This window comes from Meles meles, chromosome 9 (assembly GCF_922984935.1).
Source record: "Meles meles chromosome 9, mMelMel3.1 paternal haplotype, whole genome shotgun sequence".
In the NCBI taxonomy this organism is placed as follows: Eukaryota; Metazoa; Chordata; class Mammalia; order Carnivora; family Mustelidae; genus Meles; species Meles meles.
The window spans coordinates 13,023,105-13,047,868 of NC_060074.1; the positions used below are offsets into that span (position 1 = coordinate 13,023,105).

Here is a 24,764-nt window from a genome sequence, read left to right on the forward strand (position 1 = left end):
AAATAAATTTAAAAGATAATAGCAGCTAACACCGGTAAAAAACACACATCAAGGTCAAGCACTACACTAAGCACTTTTGACATCTTTTATTTCCATTCCTCTCAGATCAACTCAGGGGCTGGTAAAATTTTCATCCTTATTTGTAAATGAAAAGCCTGAGCCACAGAGAGGTCTCTGTAAGTGGCAGGCCAAAGATAAAAAACAAGCAGCCTAAGACTACAACCAACGTAAACCATTACTGCCCCTTGTTTAGGTGCTTTTTGTAAAAACTCAGTTTCAAAAGAAATTCATACCTCTTAATCTTTTCCTCAGACCACTAGATGCTGTTGACAGAAGTTCACTTTTATCGCTGTTCTGTTTAAAAATAAAGCAGTACGGTTTCAATAATCAAATAATAATGATGACATGTGAATTAATGATGGATGAGTGGAAGAGGCTAGAAAAGAAAAACATTTTGTTTTCATTAGACTACCTTTGAATTAGAAGACAATGACAAATTACTCTGTTAGGAAAAAATAGCAGAAAGCCAACAAAAACAATGCAACAAATCCGAGGATTCCTACAGTGATTCTAGAAGTTGTATTGCAGACATCTATAAAGTATTTTTTATAATGTAAGAAAAAACAAAAGTATATGAATTAGCCTTTTGAACCACTTTCACCCATCAGATTAGCAGAATATTTCTTTTTAAAAAACTGATAATATCCAATGGTGAGGAGTAAGTGAGGAAACGGGCACTCATATGCCTATGGCAGTTGGCCTTTTAATGAAGAGAGAATGAGATCTCTACATTTTACTCCATTACGTTAAGATTTTTAAGCACTTCACAGAAGTAGTCCGTTTTCCTTTTCCTCACAGAACATGATACTCTAACACCAATAAATTTCTACAGCACATTAAAATGCCCACTGTTGTATAATGTTAGTGTTTAGCAGTACTGATAAAAAGATAAAGTCCCTGTGTTATCTTGGCAATATGAAATTAGGACAAAAAATCCACGTCTGTTGTCTTGTAATAGGTTGTTGGTGCGAGTTTCAAATGTGAACACAATCTGATTTGGGATATTAAAAGTAGTACTATAATGAATGAACTGAGCCCGACGGATTTATAAAGTATATGAACTGTTTTGATCCAGATCCTTAAAAAACATTTTTACGTTTTGCACATCTTGATCCGCGTGTGCACACAGCATACAACGGAAACAAATTATACTGAAATAAGACTTACAAAATAGACATTCTCAATTTTATTCTCTCGTTTTTTAAACCGCAGGTCATAGCCTACTAATCTCAAGACTGAAAGTTGAGACAGCCTGCCTCCATACAGATTAATTACCAGGGATGGGAACACCTGTGTCAAAATAACCATTGTGGAAAATTCTTGCTCAAAAAGGTAAGGCTATAAATTGATAAATAACGTCAGTGTTTGCTACAGAAATTTTTGCAAACTACCTCATCTAGACAGTTTGCTCATTTGGGCGACCTGGTCTCCCATCAGGGTAACAGATTATTCCACAGGGCAACCAGCTTATCCAACAACAGTTCATTCTTCAGGACTCAGTTCAAGACCCTCTCTTTTCTGTGTCCACCAGTCCTCAAATACCATATAATGAGTTTGTCTATACATACCAGTTTCCCATCTTGATAGCAGTGCATTAGCCTTTTGAGTCCAGATCCCCAAGCCCTATATATATATATATTCTCTCCTGAACCCCCCCCTTCTAAGACGATGCACTAAGACTGCCACTGTGACGCTGTCTCTCACTGTGGTAGGTCTTCTGATGGTTTCTTGGGGGAACTGACAAGATTCACTTATGTGCTGTGATCCGCACTTTGAAAAGGAATGTGCTAATATATCTATATTCTTGACTGGATTAGGGGAATGAGTTTTAGTCTTTCATGGTCATACAGTATGCATGATATAATACAGGAAGAAAGAATTATCAAAGACAAAAGGAGGCTCTAACGTGTCTACTCTCCCATCTAGACTTGCCTAAATCGGACATTTGTACACAGGCCATAACCATGACCCTGAATGTGTATACTCACATTCTTATACGGAGTTCCCCAAACTTAACATATGCACAATTCTAGGCATGTCAAAATTTATAGCCATCAAGCCTGGACACACTCACACATACTCATCGTGATGGGTTCATTCATGCCCATCTGGGCTTGTTCAGATCCAGAGAGGGCCACGTGACAAAGCATAATGAAAAAACAAAAACACAAAGGGAAGAATAAAAATTGTCAATTCTTTTCAGCTACCCTGGAACGAATTTACCAAAACCAATCTGGTATTCAAATGTAAATTATGAAAGATATCCTAATGGATTTAATGGATCTTGGCGTCAGTCCCTCAAGAAACAACAGAACATTATGTATAAAAGCAAAGCAAAGCAAAACCAAACAAAACCCATACAATTGCCAGGCCAGTTCTACTAAGGTGAAAATATCCAGGGATAGTTCTCACAGAAACGGCGCAGCGGTTGGGTGTAGAAGACCTGGCTTCGTTTTTCGTCTTTTTTCCTTCCCAGTTAGATGGACTCAGACAATCACTTCCCCTCTCTGAACTTCAGATCCTTCATCTAAGGTAAGGTGTCCTGTACACTGAGATGAAGTGCCTAGCTGTCACCAAGTCTTTGTAACGCTAACGTTTTTGCATGTTTTCGATCAACTGCTTACCTTCAACTGAACTTTGTCCGAAGCAGAATGCCCTGAAGAATAAAACAAAAAGGCATTACTTACCACAGTACTTCAATTTTCATCACAGTCTAGTTTCGATAAACTGCTCCACACTCTCCATAAACTGTGACTTCCAAACACCCAAAGCCTTATTTCAAATAGAACGTGGCAAAGCAGTTCCTCCATGAGCATTTGGCTAACTCAAGCCAAGGGTTTTTTTTTTTTTTTAATTAACATATAATGTGTTACCAGTTTCAGGGGTACAGGTCTGCGATTCGCCAGTCTTACACAACACACAGAGCTCACCGTAACACATACCCTCTGATCACAGGGTTTGAAGAGTATAGTTCTAGTTGACCCTGTCAATTTGCACAACTTCCATCAGCACAATTATTTCCCCCTTTTGTTGAGAGCTAAATATGGGCATACTAAGGCACAAACTGGGTATTAACTATATTTTGTTGAATGAATTTTCAGAACAGTAAAGAGTGCATAGCAATGCGTTTAGACAAAAAAAAGAAGCATAACTTGAAGCAACTATGAGAACTCTATTCAAAGAGCTAAGATAGTATCTTACCCTTGCTACACTGAGGAATGTTTATCATAATTTCAGGATCATTCTTCAAACTGAACGAAACATTTTTTCTTGGTGTGTTTGCTAGTTCTGAAGCTGTAAACAGACAAAAGTATATAAAACAATCTTTAATGGATGACAGCAGATGAAGGGGGGAAATAGCTTTATTTCACTTACATAAGTTCTTTTTTTTAAAGATTCATTTATTTATTTTAGAGAGAGAGACAGAGCGCCCATGTGCTAGAGAGTAGGAGGAGGGGCAGTCTTCAAGCAGACTCCCACCAAGCGCAGGGCCTGATGTGGGGTTTAATCCCATGACCCATGAGACCTGAGCCAAGATCAAGAGTTGGCTGCTTAAAAAAAAAAAAAAAAAAAAAAAAGAAAAGGAAAAAAAGTGGTTGCTTAACCAACTGAGCAACCCAGGTGCCCCTCACTTATGTAAATTCTTAGGGAAAAACAAAAAAAGAACCTGCCTGCTACTATTACGAGGAAGATAAACAAACCTACCCATATTAAGAGCACTGCCTCTAACCTTTGTTTGCAATGTTCCAAACATCTTAAGTCTTCTTTCAATTATCTACAGGTGTCTCAAGAAAATACAAATAAACAGTTTCGGCCTTACTGCTTTCTATACTTGTCATTCTTTCTCCCTCTCCTCTCCATCGACAATTTTACAGTCTTTCCATTTCTTTAGCATACATACTTGAGGCATACTTTTGCTAGGGGTAAGAAAGAATGGCCAGAAAATAGGATCTAGAATCAAATGGAAGCTGTGTATATTTAAAATTATGCTTTAAAAATTCTTAACTCTCCCACCACATGTGGTATATTTTATTTTGTGTCTAAAGTTCTGTAATACATGTGAATAATATATAAACTATAATAGAGCACTGAACAGATGGCTGTTTCTTCAACTGAGCATCAGATTAAATAGTTGGCTTCTAAAACATAGGGCCATTTTAAATGAAAACTATAATCTTTACCTTTAAAGATACTTACATTCTCAATAGCATGAGAGCCATGCGGAATGGAGCCTAACTAAGGAATGGATTTTATTTCCCAATTTAACATACACTGGCCCATTGTTCACTGAGAAAAAAAGGGATATGCTATTCAAATTATATCCTTGCCCCCTTTTACTTTTAAAGGAGTAAGTATACTTGAATTTGTGTAAGTTTTTTTTTTTTTTAAAGATTTTATTTATTTACTTGACAGATAGAGACATCACAGGTAGGCAGAGGCAGCCAGAGAGAGAGGAAGGGAAGCAGGCTCCCTGCTGAGCAGAGAGCCCAATGCGGGGCTCAATCCCAGGACCCTGGGATCATGACCTGAGCCGAAGGGAGAGGCTTTAACCCACTGAGCCACCCAGGCGCCCCTGAATTTGTGTAAGTTAAAGACACTTTACTGACTCAAATTCTTCCTAACCTGTTTCACAGTTTTAGCCTCCAAATTTAAAATTGATCCAGAATACCCATGACAGTCCCCACAAATGAACTGCCTTCTTTTTTCTTAACTAACCTCCTTGGTCTTCTGTATCACTTACTAGGAGTTTGGTTTTTTTTTTATCTCTCTTTGAAATTATTCCTCCATTTGGGTTCTATGACATTATTCTGGCCCACAGTTACTGTTGGTAGTTATTCCATCATTTCTCTGCTTTCTCCTTTGCATAGTCTATCTCTAAGTATTCCTAAAAACCAGCCCTTTGCTTTATCTTCACACCAGAAGAATGTACTATGTTTAGATTAAAGGCTGTTGATCTAAAGGATAGGAAAAGAAGCTTTACCCCAACAGAAAGCTACATTAAGCACAAAGTAATTTAGCTGGGATCATTTTGGTTATATGTTGCAACATGGGAAAATTCTGTTTTTAAGTAACTATTAAACCACAAAAGGGAAGGAAAAGGAAGAATTGAAGAGGAAGAGTAAAAGACAGTTAACCACATATGGCTCTTGACTCTACTAATAAAAAACTGAGGCATATACTGTTTGTCTTTTTCATTTTTCTAGTAATTCGTTTGTACTGTATTTTACACAGCTGGCCTGCAACATACTGGAAATTTAAAAATAAAATTGTAAAATCTTCTTTGCTTTCTCATTAGGCTATTATTTATCCTATCAACCAATCTATTTTTAATTTCCCTAAAGTCATCCCTTTCTACAAGCTTGCTGAACTCCTTCCTGTTCTCTATTGGGTATTTCTACCAAGTTTGCTCTTTATTTGCTCCTTTGTTCGCATTCATTTACTTATCGAAGACATGTATTTTAAAAAGCCACCCAGTCTAACTCCTAGTGTATTTCTCGTCCTATATTTGCCCAATTACATTTAACCATTTATACGCAGTAATATATGATTTTATGGCAGGTTAGAGTTATCTAAAAAATACTAAGGCTGGAGTGCCTGGGTGGCTCAGTTGGTTAAGTGTCTGAGTTGGGCTCAGGTCATGATCTCACCGTCCTGGGATCAAGCCCTGCATGGGGCTCTGTGCTCAGCAGGGAGTCTGCTTCTCCCTCTCCCTTGGCCCTGCCCCTGCTCTCTTACTCTCTCACTCTCTCAAATAAATAAAATCTTTAAAAAAGAAAAACATACCAAGGCCTTCTACTTCACTGATATAATTAGATGTAAACACAATTAGTGACAATACTTAATAAGTCAAAGAAACTATTTAAAGACCATTACAGAGGAGCCTGGGTGGCTCAGTGGGTTAAGCCTCTGCCATCAGCTCAGGTCATGATCTTAGGGTCCTGGGATCGAGCCTGGCATCGGGCTCTCTGCTCAGCAGGGAGCCTACTTCCCCCCTCTCTCTGCCTACTTGTGATCTCTCTCTCTCTCTGTGTCAAATAAATAAATAAAATCCTTAAAAAATATATTAAATGAAAATTAAAAAATAAAGACCATTATAACTAAACATTAGTCCTAACTAAAGCACGGATTTTATAAAGTATGATCAATTTCAAATTATCTAGAAAACCATCTTTTCATGACTGCATATATATATATTTTTTCCTTTTTTAAAGATTTTATTTATTTGACAGAGGGAAAGAGAGCACGAGCAGGGGGAGCGGGAGAGAGAGAAGCAGGTTCCCCACTGAGCAGGGAGCCCGATGTGGGGCGCAATCCCAGGACCCTGGGATCATGACCTGAGCTAAAGGCAGACGGCCAACCAACTGAGCCACCCAGGCGCCCCCATGACTCTATATTTCTTTCATTTGTGTTGACAGAAATGTACAACATAACAATGCTCGAGCATCTTGCAGCCCATACAATGGAAGACCTACATCATGGTTAGTACATGCATGCTGAAGATCTACTAGAACGTCTACGTGGCTACTCTTCTGGGGCTCCTCTCCACTATTAGTTCTCTTTCTCCAATGTTCTTTGTCCTGTTTCACAGTTCTGGGGTTTCAGGTTAGTCTTGGTGTCTATCTGATCCTTTCTGTAATAATTGTTTTAGCATTTATTCTCTGGTTTCTCAGCGATCCTACACAGAACACAGTCATTTTTACAAATCAAAAAACTTTCAATTTCTTGATGTGGATTATAAACACTAAGAAACAGATCAGTTACTGTAAATTATTGTACTTGCCATGTTAGCTTCAAAATAATGAATTTCATATACCTTTTAGAAAAACTGCATTTTGCAAATAATTAATTATTATGTTCTATTACACAGGTCTTATAATTATTTCTTATATGTCCCTCATCAGTATCAACACTTAAGTTTCTCACTTGATCTTGAATGTTTACCTGGTTACTGGCCAGAATGACTGCATAAAAATACACTACTTCAGAAATGTATGTTGGTATTCTATAATTACAGATTAAGAGCCCTATTATACCACTATTACATTTTACTGGGTAGTTAATTATTATTCCCTTACTCTTGACTTCTTGGTGTCCCAAACCTTCACATACTTACGGGCCTCCTTAATTTTCAAACTGCTTTCACATGTTATTTCCCTTCCTCAAAGCTTTCAAATCTAACCCCCATACCACAGAACCCAAATAAAGTTTAATTTGAATGTTGTATGTAATTTATTTTAGTCTAGTTTTCTAAAAATCAGTAATTCATGTGTAATTAGTGTAAGTGGTAATTGAGTAAGAAAATGTCACAATAGCCCATTTGTAACAATTTTATAGTTTTCTACAATATAAACATTTTTCTATACATAGTATAAAATTCTTATTTAATAAACTCAAAATATTTGTGATTTAAGCGACTCATATACTTAAAAATTTGCTCAGAGCCTGTGCTACATGTGGGAAGAAGATGAAGACAGGATTCCTAAGATGAGAAGCTTAAAACCTAGCTGAGAACAGAAGACATATATGAGCATGAAAATCTGACTTTCTGCATGCTTGAAAATGTGATTACAAAATGACATCCCTCATTCTTCTAGGGAATGCAATAAGATGATAACTGTGGGGAATGTGGTGAAGTACACCTTCTTAGAAAAGCAACTTACCTAATTTAGCCATCTTTTCAGAGTGCTTTCTGTTCTGAAAAGAATAAACTTTATTCCCACCATCTGCAGCAGAGCCATTTTTCAAGGATTCTGAAAGAGAAAATGCAGTATGTTTTGGAAAAATAAGCAATAATAACAGAAAAAAAAAATCTTTACTAAAAACCTAAGATTTGTCCCCCCTATTGTTTTGCATAAAGGTTTAACAATACATATTTACACATAAAGTATTTTTAGAAATACAAAAGAACTGTTTATATAAATTTAAACACAGAAAACATACTATTTTTCACAATAAACACACACACACAGAGCTCCCCTCCCAAAAGCTCCCCTCCCAAAAACCCCCTGAGGGATATACATTCAATTCATGATACTGTTGCCCCTAAGGTGGGAAAACCGAAGACTCTATTATGTTTTCTTTCTGAAGCAAACACACAAAGTACAACGGAGCTGACGCTGAGATTTGAAGAGTTGGTACATGGTAGCAGCTCTCTTACTCCCTATCAAGACAGTGACTTAATTTCATGCAATCATTCCCATAAATGAAACTGCTACCTGCAACATACCAGATGCTCATGGCTAGTAGCCTATTCTCCAGCACAGCAATTCTCAAAGTGTGGTGGCGTCAGGTATCCCAGGTCCCCGAGGCCAAAACTGTTTCATAACACTAACATATTATTTGACTTTTTCTCAATCAAGAGTGGAGAGTGAGGGGCGCTTGGATGGCTCAGTGGGTTAAAGCCTCTGCCTTCGGCTCAGGTCATGATCTCAGGGTCCTGGGATTGAGCCTCGCATTGGGCTCTCTGCTCAGCAGGGAGCCTGCTTCCCCCTATCTCTCTGCCTGCCTCTCTGCCCACTTGTGATCTCTGTCAAATAAATAAATAAAATCTTAAAAAAAAAAAAAGAGCGGAGAGTGAGGTATTCTAGATGTGTGATGTGTGATGATGTGTGATATCAGCACCATCCTGTGGGTTAATGGAGTGTGTGAAGCAGATATGAAAACTCAGCTGTCTTCCGTTAAGCCAGACGTTAAAGAGATCTGCAAAAATGTAAAACAGTGACTTCTTCACTTATTTTTTTTTGAAAAATGTTGTTTTTCATCTAAGTATACATAATTTCTGTCAGTATGTAATGGGCTTATTACTGTTCTTACAAAACAGTGCCAGACTTGTCCAAAGTCAGTGCTCACTATCCTTACTGTTTGAGTCCCCATTATGTAGGCACTAATACGTGGCATTATCCAGACTCCTTAATCTTTGCCAATCGAGTGAGTGTAAAAATGAGTCTCATGGGGAGAGCTGTTTCAATTTCCCTTCTCTTAATCGCTAATGAGGTTGAACATCCTTCCCCAACTTTATTTCCAAGGAAGAAACATCTTCTTTATCCTGTCACTTGTCATCTTACTTCTTTATGATGACATTTCATGAAAAGAAGTCCTAAATTTTTTTTTCAAAGACTTTATGTTTTAAAAGCAGTTTTAGGTAAGAGCCAACCTGAATAGAAGGTACAGAGATTTCCTATAGACTTTCTGCCCTCACAAATGCACAGCCTCCTCCAGCTAGAAACAACCCACACCCGCGTGGTAATTTGTTACAATCATGAACCTACACTGACATCTCTTTAACATCCCAAGTCCACAGCTTATATTAAGGTTTACTCTTGGTGTGGTACATTCTATAGGCTTTTTTTTTTTTTTAAGTTTTATTTAAATTCTGGGATGCCAGAATTCAGTCGGTTAAACGTCTGCCTTCGGCTCAGGTCATGATTAAAGGGTCCTGGGATCGAGGCCCGCATCATCCGGCTCCTTGCTCAGCGGGGAGTCTGCTTGTCCCTCTCCCTCTGCCTCTACCCTCTGCTCGTGCGCTCCCTCTCTCTTTCTCTCTCTCTCTGTGCATCTCAAATAAATAAAATCTTTAAAATAAATTCTAGTTAGTTAACATACAGTTAACTAATATAGTTAATATTGGTTTCAGAGGTAGAACTTTGCGATACAGGCTTGCACATAACACCCAGACCTCATCACAAGTGCCTTCCTTGACACCCACCAACCCTTTAGCTCACTCCTCACCCACTTCCCCTCCAGAAACCCTTGGTTTGTTCTCAACAGTTGAGTCTCTTATGGTTTTTAATCCCCCTCCCCTATGTTCATGTTTTGTGAACTCATGACTGAAATCATAAGGTATTAGTCTCCCTGACTTATTTCACTTAGCATAATACATTCTAGCTCCAACCATGTGGTTGCAGGCAGCAAGATTTCATTCTTTTTGATGGCTTCCTATAGGCTCTGACAAAAGTATAATGACCTGTATCCACCACTGTAATATAATACAGAATAGTTTCAGTGCCCTAAAAATTCTCTGTACTCTACCTATTCATAGCTCCCATCCCCTGACATCTGGCAACTACTGATCTCCTCACTGTCTTTGAGGTTTTGCCTTTCCTAGAACGTCATATAGTTGGAATCATAGCCAGTAGCTGCCTTTTCAGACTGGCTTCTTTCAATTCATACTAGCATTTAAGGTTCTTCCATATCTTTTCATGTCTTGATACCTTTTTGTAAGTGCTGAATAATATCCCACTGTATGGATCTATCAGTCTATTTCTTCTTCTTTTTTTTTAAAGATTTTATTTATTTGACAGAGAGAGAGATCACAAGTACTTAGAGAGGGGGAAGTAGGCTCCCCACTGAGCAGAGAGCCCGGCATGGGGCTCGATCCCGGGACCCCGAGATCATGACCTGAGCCACAGGCAGAGACTTTAACCCACTGAGCCACCCAGGCCCCCCTCAGTTTACTTATTCATTGTCAACTTTTTGGTAGCTTCCAAATCACTGCAATTATGAACAAAGCTTCTGTAAACATCCGCATGCAGGGTTTTTTTGGAGTGAACACGAGTTTTCAACTCATATAAGAAAGTAGGAAGAAGCACAAGTGCTAGATCATACGGCACTGCCCCAGGATTATCACTACTGCATTAGTTACAATGAAAATTTAGAAATAATCCAAAAGCCTAATAGAGGCCAACTCTATTATTTATAAATTTGAATTGGTATTACAGAAATAACACTACCATTTCACACCCATTAGGAAGGCTACTAAAAAAAAAAAGTGTTGGTAAGCATACAGAGAAATTGAAATGCTTTTGCACTGTTGGTGGAAACCTAATTTGGTGTAGCTGCTGTGGAAAACATTATGGCAGCTCTTCAAAAAATTAAAAGTAGAATTACCATATGATCCAGCAATTCCACTTCTGGGAATACACCCAAAAGAATTCAAAGCGGGGTCTCAAAAAGGTATTTGTACACCCATGCCCATAGCAGCATTATCACTGTAGCCAAAAGGCTGAAGCCACCCAAATGTCCATTGACAGATGAATGGATAAACAAATGTATATACATACAATGCAGTAGTATTCAGCCTCCAAAAGGAAATTCTGACACATGCCACAACATGGATGAAACTTGAGAACGTTAGGCTAAGTGAAATAAGCCAGTCCCACACAAAAATACTGTATGATTCCACTTACATGAAGTACCTAAAATAGTCCAATTCAGAGAGAAAGTAAAATGGTGGTTGTTGGGCTGTGGGGAAAAGGGACTGGGGAGTTTTAATGGGTAGAATTTCAGTTTTGTAAAATGAAAAGAGTTCTGGAGACTGCTAAACAATGATGTATTTAATACTGAACTACACACTTTAAGATGGGAAATTTTATATTACATATATTTTACCACAAGTTTTATTTCTCATAATTTTTTTAAAAAAGATTTATTTATTTTAGAGAGAAAGAGCGTGAAAGTGGGGGTAGGGACAAAGGGACAGGGAGAGAGAGAACCTCAAGCAAACTCCACACTGAGCCCAATGCATGTCTCGATCCCACAATCCTGAGATCATGACTAAGCCAAAACCAAGAGTTGGATGCTTAGATGACTGAGCTACCCAGGTATCCCTCTCATAATTTTTAAAGAGATTTTATTTAAACACAATAAAAAATCTGATATAATCCTTGAGTTCAAAAATGGAACTGTGAATAAGGCAAAATTAAATATAATATGAATAGGGTGCCTGGGTGGCTCAGTCAGTGAAGCGGCTAACTTCAGCTCACATCATGATCTCGGGTCCTGGGTTGGAGCATCGCTTCAGACTCTGTACTCGGCAGAGAATCTACTCCTCCTCCTCTTCTCCCACTCGTGCATACACACGCTCTCTCTCTCAAATAAACAAATAAAATCTTAGAAAGAACGAACAAACCACATATTTGTCACAGAATTTTCTAGCAGCTAACTTACAAAGAATCAAGTATAGAATTACACTGTTCATAAGACTAAAAAACAAACCAACTGTTCAAGAGAAACATCAATAAGACAAATCATTCTTGAGAACACCTATCTAATTGCCTCGGGAAAAATCTTCTATTTAAAGCTGAGATCACCAAGCACTTCCGTGCAATGATTGTTCTCCAGACTAGATGGATTAACAGACTATGAAAATTAAACCAGGTATGTCAAGATGCGTGCTGCTTATAAGCAGTAGCTTATAATAATAAATATCATATAACAATTTGATAAGTAAAGGGATTAATCAATAAAGTATTTAGAGGTCCTTGTTAAAAGGTTGTTTTCTAACTATTCCAAAGATTCTTTGCCAAATGTCCTTTGTGTCTTAAAAATAATGCATATTTGTTTTCTTTCATAATAAAAGATTAGGCAGAAGCTTATTGTTCATTATTTCAAATGAGGCTAAAAAAGATTGCAATAGATGTCACCATTTCTTCTGTAAAAAAAAACATTAAAAGAAAACTCTTCTTCCTACACCTTAACTGAAACACCATTTTCCATCCTATCCACCTATTGGCAAACAAGAAAAAACAAATCAAAATAGTAAGAGTCACGTCTGTGAGACAACTGTCAGTTATGAGCTCATCTGTAGTACATGCCCACAGCCAAATGAACAGCTCCATTTCCTGGACTCAGACACTGTCAACACAAGGTCATGTATGTGCATGCACATTCAGACAGAAAATGCACACCCATGTTCTCTTAAAGCATGCATTCTCAACAGGATTATATTGCTCTTAATGGATTAAAAAATAGCTCCTGGTGGGAGGAGGGAGAATGTGAAAAACATCTGAGATATTACAAACGGTCTGTGGTCTTCCCGATGGCCACAGATATGTACACTGATATATAAACAGATATGTATCATATATGTAGTATTAAAATTTTGTGGGTGGGGGCAATTAGGAGAAAATGTATAAAAGAAGGCTCTTGAGGGGATGACTGTAAAAAAAAATAGGTTGAGGAACACTGGTCTGAGGCAGTTACCCAGAAGGTGTGCAAAACTAAAGGCATAGGTTATAGATGTGCTGAGTAACGATCCTCTTAGGCCTTTGAGCATGGCAGTCAGGGCTTGCAGAAGGGGCAGGAATAGGGGTCAGAAGCCCGAGGGCATTTATCGGTCTGGAGCATTCTCCTCCATTTATTCCAGTATGCCCCCAAATATCATTTGCTGTGAATGCTATTATGGGAGAAAGGTTGGAAGCAATGAACTTCTACTACAAATATGTATTACTTTTTTTTTTAATTAAAGATTTATTTATTTGACAGACAGAGATCACAAGTAGCCAGAGAGGCAGGCAGAGAGAGAGGAGGAAGCAGGCTCCCAGCTGAGCAGGGAGCCCAATGTGGGGCTCAATCCCAGGACCCTGAGATCATGACCTGAGTCGAAGGCAGAGGCTTAACTCACTGAGTCACCCAGGTGCCCCCAAATATATATTACTCTTTTCTTAAGATTTATTATTTTTTTTAAGTAATCTCTGCACCCAGCATGGGACTTGAACTTACAACCCCCCAAGATCAAGAGTCACATGCTCTACCAACTAAGCCAGCCAGGTGCCTCTTTTACAAAAAGAAACAATTAAAAAAAAACCAAAAACACTTTAGGGGTGCCCAGGTAGCACAATCAGTTGAACATGCTACTCTTGGTTTTGGTTCAGAATATGAACTCAGGATCATGGAACTGACACCCATGTCAGTTTCTGAGCTCAGTGAGGGGTCTGTTTGAGATTCTCTCTCCCTCTGTTCCTTCTGTTCATGCTCTCTCTCAAATAAAAAATAAACCTTAAAAAAATTATTTTTAAAGATTTTATTTCTTCGACGAAGAGAAAGAGAGCGTGAGCACACAAGCAAGGGAAGCAGCAGAGGGAGAGGGAGAAGCAGGCTCCCAACAGAGCAGGGAGCCCGATGTGGGACTGGATCCCAGGTTCCTGCAATCAAAACCTGAGACAAAGGCAGATGCTTAACGACGAAGCCATCCAGGGACCCAAAAAACAGTTTAAAGACAAATATATTGTTTTCAATCTCTTCTTTGGTCTACCATAACAGGAATGAAGAATTCAAAGTTCTGGGGCACCTAGATGGCTCAGCCGGTTAAGCATCTGACAAGTCTGCTTGTCCCTCTGCCCCTCCCCCTGGCTCATGCTTGCTCTTGCTGTCTCTCAAATAAATAAAAATCTTAGAAAAAAAAAAAAAAAAAAGAAGAAGAAGAATCCAAAATCCTACTCAGAACATGCCCTAAAAAATGTCAACTGTCAAAAAAGGCTCAGTGGTTTAAGCCACTGCCTTCGGCTCGGGTCATGATCTCAGGGTCCTGGGATCGAGTCCTGCATCGGGCTCTCTGCTCAGCAGGGAGCCTGCTTCCCTCTCACTCTCTCTGCCTGCCTCTCTGCCTACTTGTGATCTCTGTCAAATAAATAAAATCTTTAAAAAAAAAAAAATCCACTCTGCCCACTTAGTCTATTAAGGGATAATCGTTTTTTTTTTGTTTTTGTTTTAATATCATGTCATTTAACACCAGGAACTAAACCAGAAGCATTATGACTCAAGTGACAAAAAGGTCAGGAGCAGCGATGATGACCATTTATAGGTCAAATATGAGTAAAAAGCACATACATGACAGAAATAGGTAAGAGAGAAAGAGAATAGGTGCACAGAGGTGACTGAGGAAGACTAGGAGATCCGCGAAGTCCCTACGTTTTTAATGTGGTCTCAGTTCCAACGTCCCTACTGCCCAACAATACCCATTTTATTCCTTGGTCTCTATTTTTTTAAGCCAACTTAAGTAAATCTGTGTTCCTTGAGCCCTATCTAAAACATAATAAACCGAAAAAAATGTTAAATATAACCCGGCAGGAATCTGGCTTAGGTGTAAAAAGAAGAAAAACAACACCAGCATGCCTAGGTTGAAGCAATATTCCTTCTTGGAATGTTCCTTCTATCTCCCTCCCTCCTTCCTTCCTTCCCTCCCTCTTTCCCTCCTTCCCTCACTCACTCCTTCCTTCCTTCAGGAAGAGACAGAGAGAGTGGTGAGCTTGAGGCAAGGAGGGGAGAGGGGCGGACAGAGAGGGAGGGAGAGAATCTCAAGCAGGCTCCACACCCAGCATGGAGCCCAACATGGGGCCAATCCCACATCCCTGAAATCATGACCCAAGCCGAAATCAAGAGTCAGATGCCCCACTAACAGAGCCACCCAGGTGCTCCCTTTCTAAATATTTCTGTAAAAACCAAAGTAATAATGAAGTGATTTGCTTTATGAAATTATTTCAAATTACTTAAAAGTGTAAATATCTTAACAAATAACTTTAGATTGGGCTGTAGACTCTAACAATAACTAAGTGCAGGATTGGTCGCTTACAAAAAAAAAAGAAAAAGACTGTAGTTGAGGGGCGCCTGGGTGGCTCAGTGGGTTAAGGCTCTGCCTTCGGCTCAGGTCATGATCTCAGGGTCCTGGGATCAAGCCCCGCATCGGGCTCTCTGCTCTGCAGGGAGCCTGCTTCCCTCTCACTCTCTCTGCCTGCCTCTCTGCCTACTTGTGATCTCTCTCTGTCAGAATAATAAATAAAAGCTTTAAAATTAAAAAAAAAAACTGTAGTTGAAATCAGTGCTTCCAACCTTTCCCACTATACATAAAAACCTTAAGCGCATGCTTTTCCGATGAGAGACAGTCACAGAGCACGCCTGACGAAGAGTTCTGGAGATGGACGGCAACAGCAGCACAGCATCACGAACGAATATATGCAACACAACTCAAGTACACACTTAATAATGTTAAAGATGGTAAGTTTATATGTCGTTTACAGTAAAAAAAAAAATACAGTTTGCTGCTGCCTAACCTACCAGACTACGGCTCCGAATCCAGCAAAGCAGTTTCAGCTCTAGCAGAAAATTTCCCCATCCCAACCACCAAAATACCTTGAATATCTCGTCCTAAAACTTCCACATAGTTCTGATCTTTTAAGACTTCCTGGTCATCTTCTTCCAAATCATATTCTGGCTTTTTTATTATTTTTTTTGTGTTGACCAAAAGCTGAGCTCGCTCCTTTTTTAATTTAGCTCCTGTAAGAACATCCAAAGAATTAGAACATGATAGGTATACAGTATTTCCAAATATTACATTTAAGTAAATAAACTGTAATACTTATATTGTCATTATTTAAAATCAGGAAAAAAATTCAGTGTTTTCTCTTTGATGAATGTATGTACCATTCTGTACCACAGTTTATATAAAGAAAAACCTTGAAAGTTTGTTATTGGTGGGGGAAGGGGTGTCACATTTTAATTACAATGGATAGTTATCACTTACCCCTAATACTACTTCATTTCAGATAAGGCTTTATTATTTTTAATTTTCAAAAGTTTGAATGGGGTAAGCTAAAAAAAAGTAGTTTTATTTAGTCTTACTAGATGAGATACTTTGTGCTATATTTTTTAAGTAGGTTAAAATATTTTAAAAAGTGAGATAATCCATAACCATCACATAAACATCTCTTCAGTTTTATAACTGTATAATCAGTACCTCCTTCTCTATCAAGAATGTGATTAAGGACATCATCATCTCCCACAAACTGAACCTCCATCACCTTGTCTTTCTTTAATTCCAGTTTACTCATCATTGCCAACCTAAACAAAAGCAATAAAGAACACAAACATGATGAAAAATTAATCTCAACAATGAAAGAAACATTCATATAATACATCCATGTATTTATATGACATTTTTAAAAGTCTCAAGTATGAAAAATATATTGTGCATTATTGCATTAATATTATGCTTTTGATAACAGGTAGATCAACTCTTTATCTGAAAAATGGAAAAGACAGGAAGTGGTGTCTGAGAGTTGGAAAAAGCCAAATTCAATCAAGGCAAACTAAAATATAATAACAGGAAAGCAATTCTTCCTGTAAAGAAAGCCCTAACCAATCTGCAGAATGATAACATTACCAGAAAGGAGGTGTTTAATACATGAGAGTTTAGAGAAGGGGCAGACAAGCAAAGAATAATAATTTGGTAGATTTTAGTATCTATTCACTAGAAATAAATAGTCAATTGGGGGAAGTCCATGCATTTCACTGGTATACCAAACCTGGATCAAATTATCCTCAAGCACCCCCCTTTACAATTATCGCATGCTTACCAAACAATTTTACAGTTAGAATAAGGCTTTCTGGGTATCCTGGTAACCAAACAGTAAACATGCATCTTTCCATTACTTTTACAATACTGTTCTTCACTAAACAGACTTCAGAATTCGGCAAACAAAAACTTGATCAACTCTTTCTACTCTGAAAAAATTTTGTTTCTGAACTTATACTACTAATGGCTTGAAATGAAATAAGGATGATCCCAGCTGGCTCCCAGCTAAACTGTTTACCCAAAAAATGAATTTTTTCTCCCCTCTCTCTCCTATAAATCCTATTTTCCTTTTTTCTACTAATAATAGGAACTACGGACTATGTCACTTGTGAGTCAGTTATTTGCATGCATGTAACTTACTAAATGTTGTCAAGTTTTCTTTTGTAACTAGTGTACTTTTTTTCTTTTTTAAAGTTTATTTATTTATAATCTCTATACCCAATGTGGGGTTAAACTCACAACCAGGAGTTGCATGCTCTACCAACTGAGCCACATACCTCCCTTCTGCCACACTTTTTTTAAAAAAAACTTTTTAAAAAGTTTTATTTAGTTATCTCTACACCCAACAAAGGGCTCAAACCCAACCTTAAGATTAAGAGTCATTAAAAAAAAAAAAAAAAGATTAAGAGTCATATATTCTTCCAACTGAGCCAGCCAGATGCCCCTAAAACTAGGACACTTAAATGGCTTATCTTTACTTTCACTTACCTTTAAAAGCACTACACATTCTGCAGCTGGAAAATTCAGGTAGAGTCACCTGCAATTATAAAAAGAACTTGGTCAAAGTCGGCTAATAGGAAATGAAAGCAACCAAAGAAGTTCATGAGTTTAATAAACAAGATGAAGAGATAAATGCAGTTCTTACAAAGTTCTCACGATGGAATAGTAAAGGACAAAACAACCATCAGTATTTTGGCCAGGAAGTACTAGAGACTGAGAAAAGCTGGACACTGGGGGCAAGTGGCTGGAAAGAGGAAGCGAACATTTGAGCACTTACTATATGCTGGACAGAATTTTGAATATTCTATGTTATTTTCATTTAACCCTCATAACAACTCTATTAAGGCTTATGTTTTGTGTATAAAGATAATACTTCATCTATAATTTATATGACCACTGCCAGCAGAACATAACCTTTTGGGCCATCTTTCTAGTCATGATACTGCTTTCTATTATGGGGAATTTGGATGTATTGGAGAAAAAGTTTGATGCATATACGTGATATTTGTATATGATAAAGGAACTTTGATTTCTTTATATTTGTTTTCTGAGGGGCTATTTGTCAGGCACTCTATTACGTACTTTCATGCATAGTAGATCATTAAATCCTCGGATTCTTTGAGGTGGTTAAAATATATATAATTCCCCCAGTATACAGATGAGTAAACTTAGGTTAACTATGAAATTACTCATCCAAATTTATACAACTAGAAAGTGTGTTAGGGCGAAAACCCAAGTCTGACTGATTCCAAAGTCCCTAATCATTCTACTACACACTTCTCCTGCCATTAAATACAAATTTGCTACCTTTTTTTGTTTTCTTTTCTTTTTTTTTTTTTAAGATTTTGTTTATTTATTTGACAGAAATCACAGGCAGGCAGAGAGGCAGGCAGAGAGAGGGGTAAGCAGTCTCCCCGCCGAGCAGAGAGCCTGATGCGGGGCTCCATCCCAGGACCCTGGGATCATGACCTGAGCCGAAGGCAGAGGCTTTAAGCCACTGAGCCACCCAGGCGCCCCCCCGCTTTTTTTCTTTAAAGATTTACTTATTTATTTTAGAGAGTGAGAGAGAAAGAAAGAGTGGGGGAGGGGCAGAAGGAGAGGGAGAAAGACAGAATCTCTAGCAGACTCCTAGATGAGCACAGAACAGGACTCAGGGCTAGATCCCAAGATCTTGAGACCAGAACCTGAGCCAAAACCAAGAATTGGGACACTTAACCTCTGAGCCACCGAGGCACCCCCAAATCCATTATCCTAAATGCTTGTTCTGACCTCTGGATATCATTCATAATATATCTAATCATTTTCCCACCTGGCAGTTTACACATCCAAAGATTTCTATAGTTCCTCTGTGTTTCCAGTTGATTAAGTTAAACATGTCTAGTTCTATCAAGCATACTTTTAAAAGCATGGCCAGATTCCATCTAATCTACCTTGTTTTAAAATATAAACAGCTATGTTCTACAAAGGATATGAAGTAGTGACAATAAGCAAATGCAATAAAATAAACTATAATATTAATAGGCAGTCTGGATCCAGGAAATTACATAAAGAAAGCAGAAAATACACCATACAAAGAATGTGGGCTCTGAGCTAACCGACAATCGAAGTGAAAAAGGAGTAAAGCTCAGTTATATGATTCACATGAGCGAAAGTTCAGTGGTTCCTTTGAGGAAAGATTTTCAAGAAAAATTTAAAAACAGAAAATACAGACAACTGAATATTATCCAATTTCCCTATGGTATTTTACATAAGAACTGCCTGGACAGAGGCACCATAACTTAATCTTGTTTGCAGTTGAACGCATTTATACGTAATTTCTTTTTCTAGATTTTAAGGCATCTTATTACAGTGCAGAACCAGCAAACTGAAGAAACTTCTACGAAGACCTTGAAAGAAACCTTTCCTTTCTTCTTCAACAATTTCTGGAAAACAAAACACACAAAAAAACTAACTTGACAGCCACACAATAAAATGCAAATTTTTAGTGATCATCTACTTTTCAAGGCACTGTCTTTGGGTGCTTACTTTTAAGGGGGACTCCTTTCAAGGAGTTAACAAGACAGGTAATAATACAGCAGCACCAAAAGAGTATTAGCAGCAACACACCCTCCTTGGAGAGCAAAGAGATGGCTACAATTTTTAAAAATATAATCCTCATTTTTTAAAAAAAAAGCTAAATACCAATTTTAATATCAGATAGCGCTGGGTTCTGATCTTAACGCCACCCTCACTGCTGTGTGATTTTGGACAAAACTGTGGCGACTGCACGAGATCATATGCCTGGCCAGAGAAAATGCTAATTAAATGTTTGCTATCGTCAGCTTCTTTAACCTTCCACTTAACCACCTAGAGCTCTTGCATTTCTCTACGTCTAACACAAAAGGTGCCCAGGAGATGAACGCACGCGTGCAGCGCCGTACACGAAGGTGTGGAGCCACGCTATTCTTCTCCGGATTTCGCAACTACAGTGGGGAGGTATAACGGTTTTACCAGGATTTCAGCTGTAAGACGGAGAGGAACGCATCCACATCCCTTTCATTTAAAGGCTCTCCCTGCAGAGCCTGGTTCATCCATCCACATGGCACAGCCAAGCCTGCTCGCAGGGGGACTGCTCGGGGAGGATGCTTCGTTTGCGGCCTTCGGGCGGGGATGGCATGTAACGTTCTCACTCCCGTGGTAGTTTGGGGACGGAGTCTCTTCCTCCGCAGCCTCACTGTGCCCGCTCCCCTCGGGTCACTCCTGCACTTGGGCTACACAGGTTCCGTTTTCTCTTTACAAGCACGAGGCGCTTCAAGCCGAGAGACTGACAGGCCGCTAGCGCGTCAGTTGCACGGAAGGCCTCGCAGGGCTGGCGAAGCCCCCAACGGTGCTTCCAGAAGGAGCCTCTAACCCCGACGAGGATTTACGGACTCTGGCGGGTGCCTCGCGCCGCTGACCAGTTGGCCGCGCTCGGCCAGCCGAGGGTCCTCGGGCCCGCGGGGGCCGCGACAGCCTGGGGAGGGCGAAGAGGCAGGCGCAGCGACCCGGCCCGGAGCGCAGGGAGGCAGCCCTCTCCGAGACGCGGGCCCAGCTCGGCCGCGGGGCTGGGTGCCCCCGGACTCACCTCACAAACCTCCAGCTAAGCGGGAGAGGGAAGCCGGCTGCCGCGTTGTCCCACCACGCACCTCTAGGTCTCGGGCAGGAGCCGCTCCGGCCTCCCCGCGCCTGCCGGACGGTACTCCGGTGACTGGGCGCCGCAGGCAAGGTGCTTGGGTCCCAGCAAGAAAGGCCAAATTCCGGCTTAAGCACAGCGGGAGAGGCTCGTGGAGTCTCAGGAGCCAGTAGGGAAGCCCGGAAGCCGGCCGGGGGATGGGAGGCCTGCCTGCTGCACACCGAATCTCCCGCCCTGCTCGGGGGGCGGAGTCCAGGAAAGCCAATGAAAAGCGGAGCCAGTCGAGAGCGACGTCGCTGCCCGCCAGTCGGTCTCCGCCTGCCGGCCCCGCCCATCAAGAAACCTGAGGAAAACGAATCCCTAAACCCTGAGTTCTGGGCCTTTCGGGTCCTGTTTTCGTTTCCGGGGAACGGGGAAGGAAGTTTTGGTTACACCTGGGGAAATTTGCAGAGGTGCAGCTGGTGTGTCTTTAGGCAATCTTAGAAGTCTTCATTAGTTTCTCTACGCATCTTCTTTTGAGGAAGAAGATAATGCGAATGAATCTGCGTTTGTGACTTGTTTTCGTTTTTGTGTTTTTGTTGTTGTTGTTGTTTTTTTTTTTTTGACATAGAGCACAAGCAGAGGGAGTGGAAGAGGAAGAAGTAGGCCTCCACTGAGTAGGGAGCCCTATGCGGTACTTGATCCCAGGACCCCAGACCATGACCTGAGCCGGAGGCAGTCGCTTAACCCACTGAGCCACGGACTGAGACACCCAAGCATCCCGGGTTTGGTTTGGTTAATTTATTTATTTGGGGTGAAAGGTAGGATTCCATACATCTAAAGGGTTTGGAGTAGGGAAGAAGGGCGATATTCCTCTCTGGAAACAAGAGAATATGGAAATGGGATCAGGCTGCTAAGGGGATGGAAAGACTAAGAACGAGCAGATGTACAAAGAGCTAATGAAGAAGAAAAGATTGAACCTATTAGGATACAGTCTTACCCACTCACAGAATACTATTTCATTTGGATTCAACAACTCTACAGAATCCCCTGCGTACCAGATAATGATAGACCATTGAGTGAGACAAACACCGTCTCTGCTGTCACCAGACAGCTTCCTCTACTGAGAAAAATGCTACCATATGAGAAGTTCAGTGTTTATTGGACCACGTTGCAGAAGTATCTAACCAAAGGACAGAAGAAGTCAGGAACAATTTCCTGGGAGGAAGAGATGTTTCAACTGAGAGTTGAGTAGATTTAAGCCAGGCAAAGAGGAAGCGTAAAATTTTCCAGGTAGAAAGCCCAAATCAATATAGCATGTGCATAAACGGCCAAGAGGCAAGTGCCAAAGTTGGGTCTGTTGTTTTGAAGGCTAGTTTGGCCCTTGGTGCATTAGTCAGTGCTGTCCTAAAAGATCACTGGATAAAGCAGGTAAGAGTGGAAGCATAGGTAAGGAAGAGATGGAATCACCATTCAGAAGACGTTTAGAAAATCCACTTGAGAAGGAGAAATGATGACAACCTGGATACCTCAATATTCCATTTTGGTTGCCAGAATTTAAGAAAACAAAAGATAAAGATAATTTTCTCTACATTGGAAATAAAAAAAAGAATCTGGGGAAGCGTGAACAGAAAAATGAGTAAAGGATATAGTCAACAGTTAACAATAAAGTACTTGATAAGTTTTTAAAAATGTGAAGATCTAGGAATACTGAATATTTAACTAATATATTCTTTGTTTAACTAATGTATTCTTTGTTTCTATGATGTAAACTCTCTTTTGTCTCCCCTTCAGATCTACACAAAAGTCTATAGACTCAGAGGCCTTGTTTGAGTGGTGGGTTTTGAGTATGTTTTTATGGTATATTTGTGGAAAATAGAGGGAAGGGGATGGGTGTTCACATCTCTTTTTCTTCTTCTTTTTTTAAGATTATCTATTTGACAGAGAAAGAGAGCAAGAGAGAACAAGCAGGGAAAGTGTCGGACAGAGGGAAGGAGAAGCAGGCTCCCCACTGAGCAAGGAGCCTGATGCAGGGCTCCATCCCAGGACTCCAGGATCATGACCTGAGCTGAAGGCAGACGCTTAAGCGATGGAGCCACCCAAGTGCCCCTCAGTCTTTTTCTTTGGATAGTTCAATTTACTCAGTTAACTTTGAGCACCTACCTGTATTGTGAACATAGTGCCCAGATATGTTCCTTACCATTAGAAAACTTAAATTCTTGTTTGGTAGAAAGAATCAGGCAATTTCATTACAATGAGGTTTAAGTGCAAGTTTAAAATTTGCAGAGATTGGGGCGCCTGGGTGGCTCAGTGGGTTAAAGCCTCTGCCTTCGGCTCAGGTCATGATCCCAGAGTCCTGGGATTAAGTCCCGCATCGGGCTCTCTGCTCAGCAGGAAGCCTGCCTCCTCCCTCTCTCTCTGCCTGCCCCTCTGCCTGCTTGTGATCTCTGTCAAATAAATAAATAAATATTTTTTAAAATTGCAGAGATTTACTAGGACAATGACCACTTAGTTCAGCTTAGCTAAGCAGAGAAAAGGCAGCAGAGGAAAAGCCTATCCAACTACAGATGACAGAGAATAGGGATGGAAAAGGGATTTCAGGAAGAGTGTGGTAAACTGGGTGCAATAGTACAAAGAAGTTCGGTGTTAATTTAACCTTAAGTTAAGAATGGTAGGGGATGGAATGGGAGAAGTCTGGGGCTAAAGAATAGACTTTATCCTCTATAATAGAACCATTGAATAATTGTAGCCAGGGACTGATGGGTGTTTTATATTAATCACTAATGAAGGTAAATTTGAGATGGGTAGGGGTCTAGTTAGGAAGCTATCAAAGAACTCTGGATATGAAGATGAAGATAGGAGCGTGAGATGTAGTAATAGAACCAGAAAGGAAAGGATGACTTTGAAAAAAAAAAAAATAGGCAAAGTCAGCAGGATTTGGAAACTGGATATAGAAGTAAGGAAGAAGGAAAATATAAGTCCCAGGTTTCTGGCATGGTTATCTGGGTATCAGCTCCCCAGTGTTCTGCGAAAGATTACAGATAGACGGAAAGAGTTTAGCTTGAGGCATCTTGACTTTGAAATCCCTTTGAAAGAGAGACCAAATTATCCTGCAAACAGTGGTTTTAAGAGTTTGAAATTCATCCAAGAGATCGATAGAGATCTAGGGGTCACCAGTGTATAGATTAAAGCCAAAGGGAGAAAAAAAGAATTGCTTTAGGATGATGAATAAAAGATAAAATGAAATGAGGTACCTCATCTTCTGAGACACGCAGCAAGTAGAGTTGTGGATATAGTTGTGGATGTAGTTGTTCTTTGAAGTGGTGGGAGAAACAGGAAATTAAAACCTTCTAGCATTATGGCCTCCTTTTGATGAAAAAGAGCTGAGGCTCCTGGGAAGTGGTACTTCAAGTGATGAAGCCTTGGAACAGAAACTGAAGGGAATGAGAAAGTAAGCAGGCCAAGAAGTAGAAGGACTCAAAGTGTTGGGGGCTTAAGGTTGGGACCAGTGAAGTTGTACTGATGCCTATAGCGTTCAGTGAACCGAGTAAGGGAAGAGAAAAGGTGGTGTGTAGCATTGAGATGGACGAGTTATTCTCACACACACACACACACACACACTGCATTAATCTCTTATACTGGCATTTACTATTTTATGTATTTCTCTGGGAAAAAAATTCTTGAGTCAGTGGTTCCGGGTGGAAGAGGAAAGCTTACCTATGAAGG

General features: G+C 39.8%; 2 protein-coding genes across 5 annotated transcripts in view; one reads left to right on the forward strand and one right to left on the reverse strand.

Annotated features, from left to right (window-relative positions):
• NIF3L1 (NGG1 interacting factor 3 like 1) overlaps positions 1–7,705 on the forward strand; it is a 72,444-nt gene extending 64,739 nt beyond the window's left edge. The window contains exons 8-11 of one of the 3 annotated variants that reach the window (XM_046019131.1): positions 1,273–1,392; positions 2,537–2,592; positions 6,477–6,539; positions 7,501–7,689. In XM_046019131.1, coding sequence (XP_045875087.1) covers positions 1,273–1,287 — 15 coding nt within the window. In that variant the 3' untranslated portion in view covers positions 1,288–1,392; positions 2,537–2,592; positions 6,477–6,539; positions 7,501–7,689. Of the gene's footprint in view, positions 1–1,272; positions 2,665–6,476; positions 6,540–7,500 lie in introns of those variants that run through there. The other 2 variants (XM_046019130.1, XM_046019132.1) reach the window with 2 other exon arrangements.
• The window catches only part of ORC2 (origin recognition complex subunit 2), a 41,427-nt gene extending 20,053 nt beyond the window's left edge, over positions 1–21,374 (reverse strand). Inside the window, exons 1-8 of one of the 2 annotated variants that reach the window (XM_046019120.1) lie at positions 21,012–21,374; positions 17,897–17,945; positions 16,571–16,674; positions 15,967–16,110; positions 7,722–7,811; positions 3,262–3,354; positions 2,685–2,716; positions 294–354 (exon numbers count right to left, since the gene is read on the reverse strand). In XM_046019120.1, the coding sequence (XP_045875076.1) occupies positions 294–354; positions 2,685–2,716; positions 3,262–3,354; positions 7,722–7,811; positions 15,967–16,110; positions 16,571–16,667 (517 nt within the window). In that variant the 5' untranslated portion in view covers positions 16,668–16,674; positions 17,897–17,945; positions 21,012–21,374. The remainder of the gene's footprint in view (positions 1–293; positions 355–2,684; positions 2,717–3,261; positions 3,355–7,721; positions 7,812–15,966; positions 16,111–16,570; positions 16,675–17,896; positions 17,946–21,011) is intronic. The other variant, XM_046019121.1, reaches the window with a different exon arrangement.
• Positions 21,375–24,764: the final 3,390 nt, after the last annotated feature.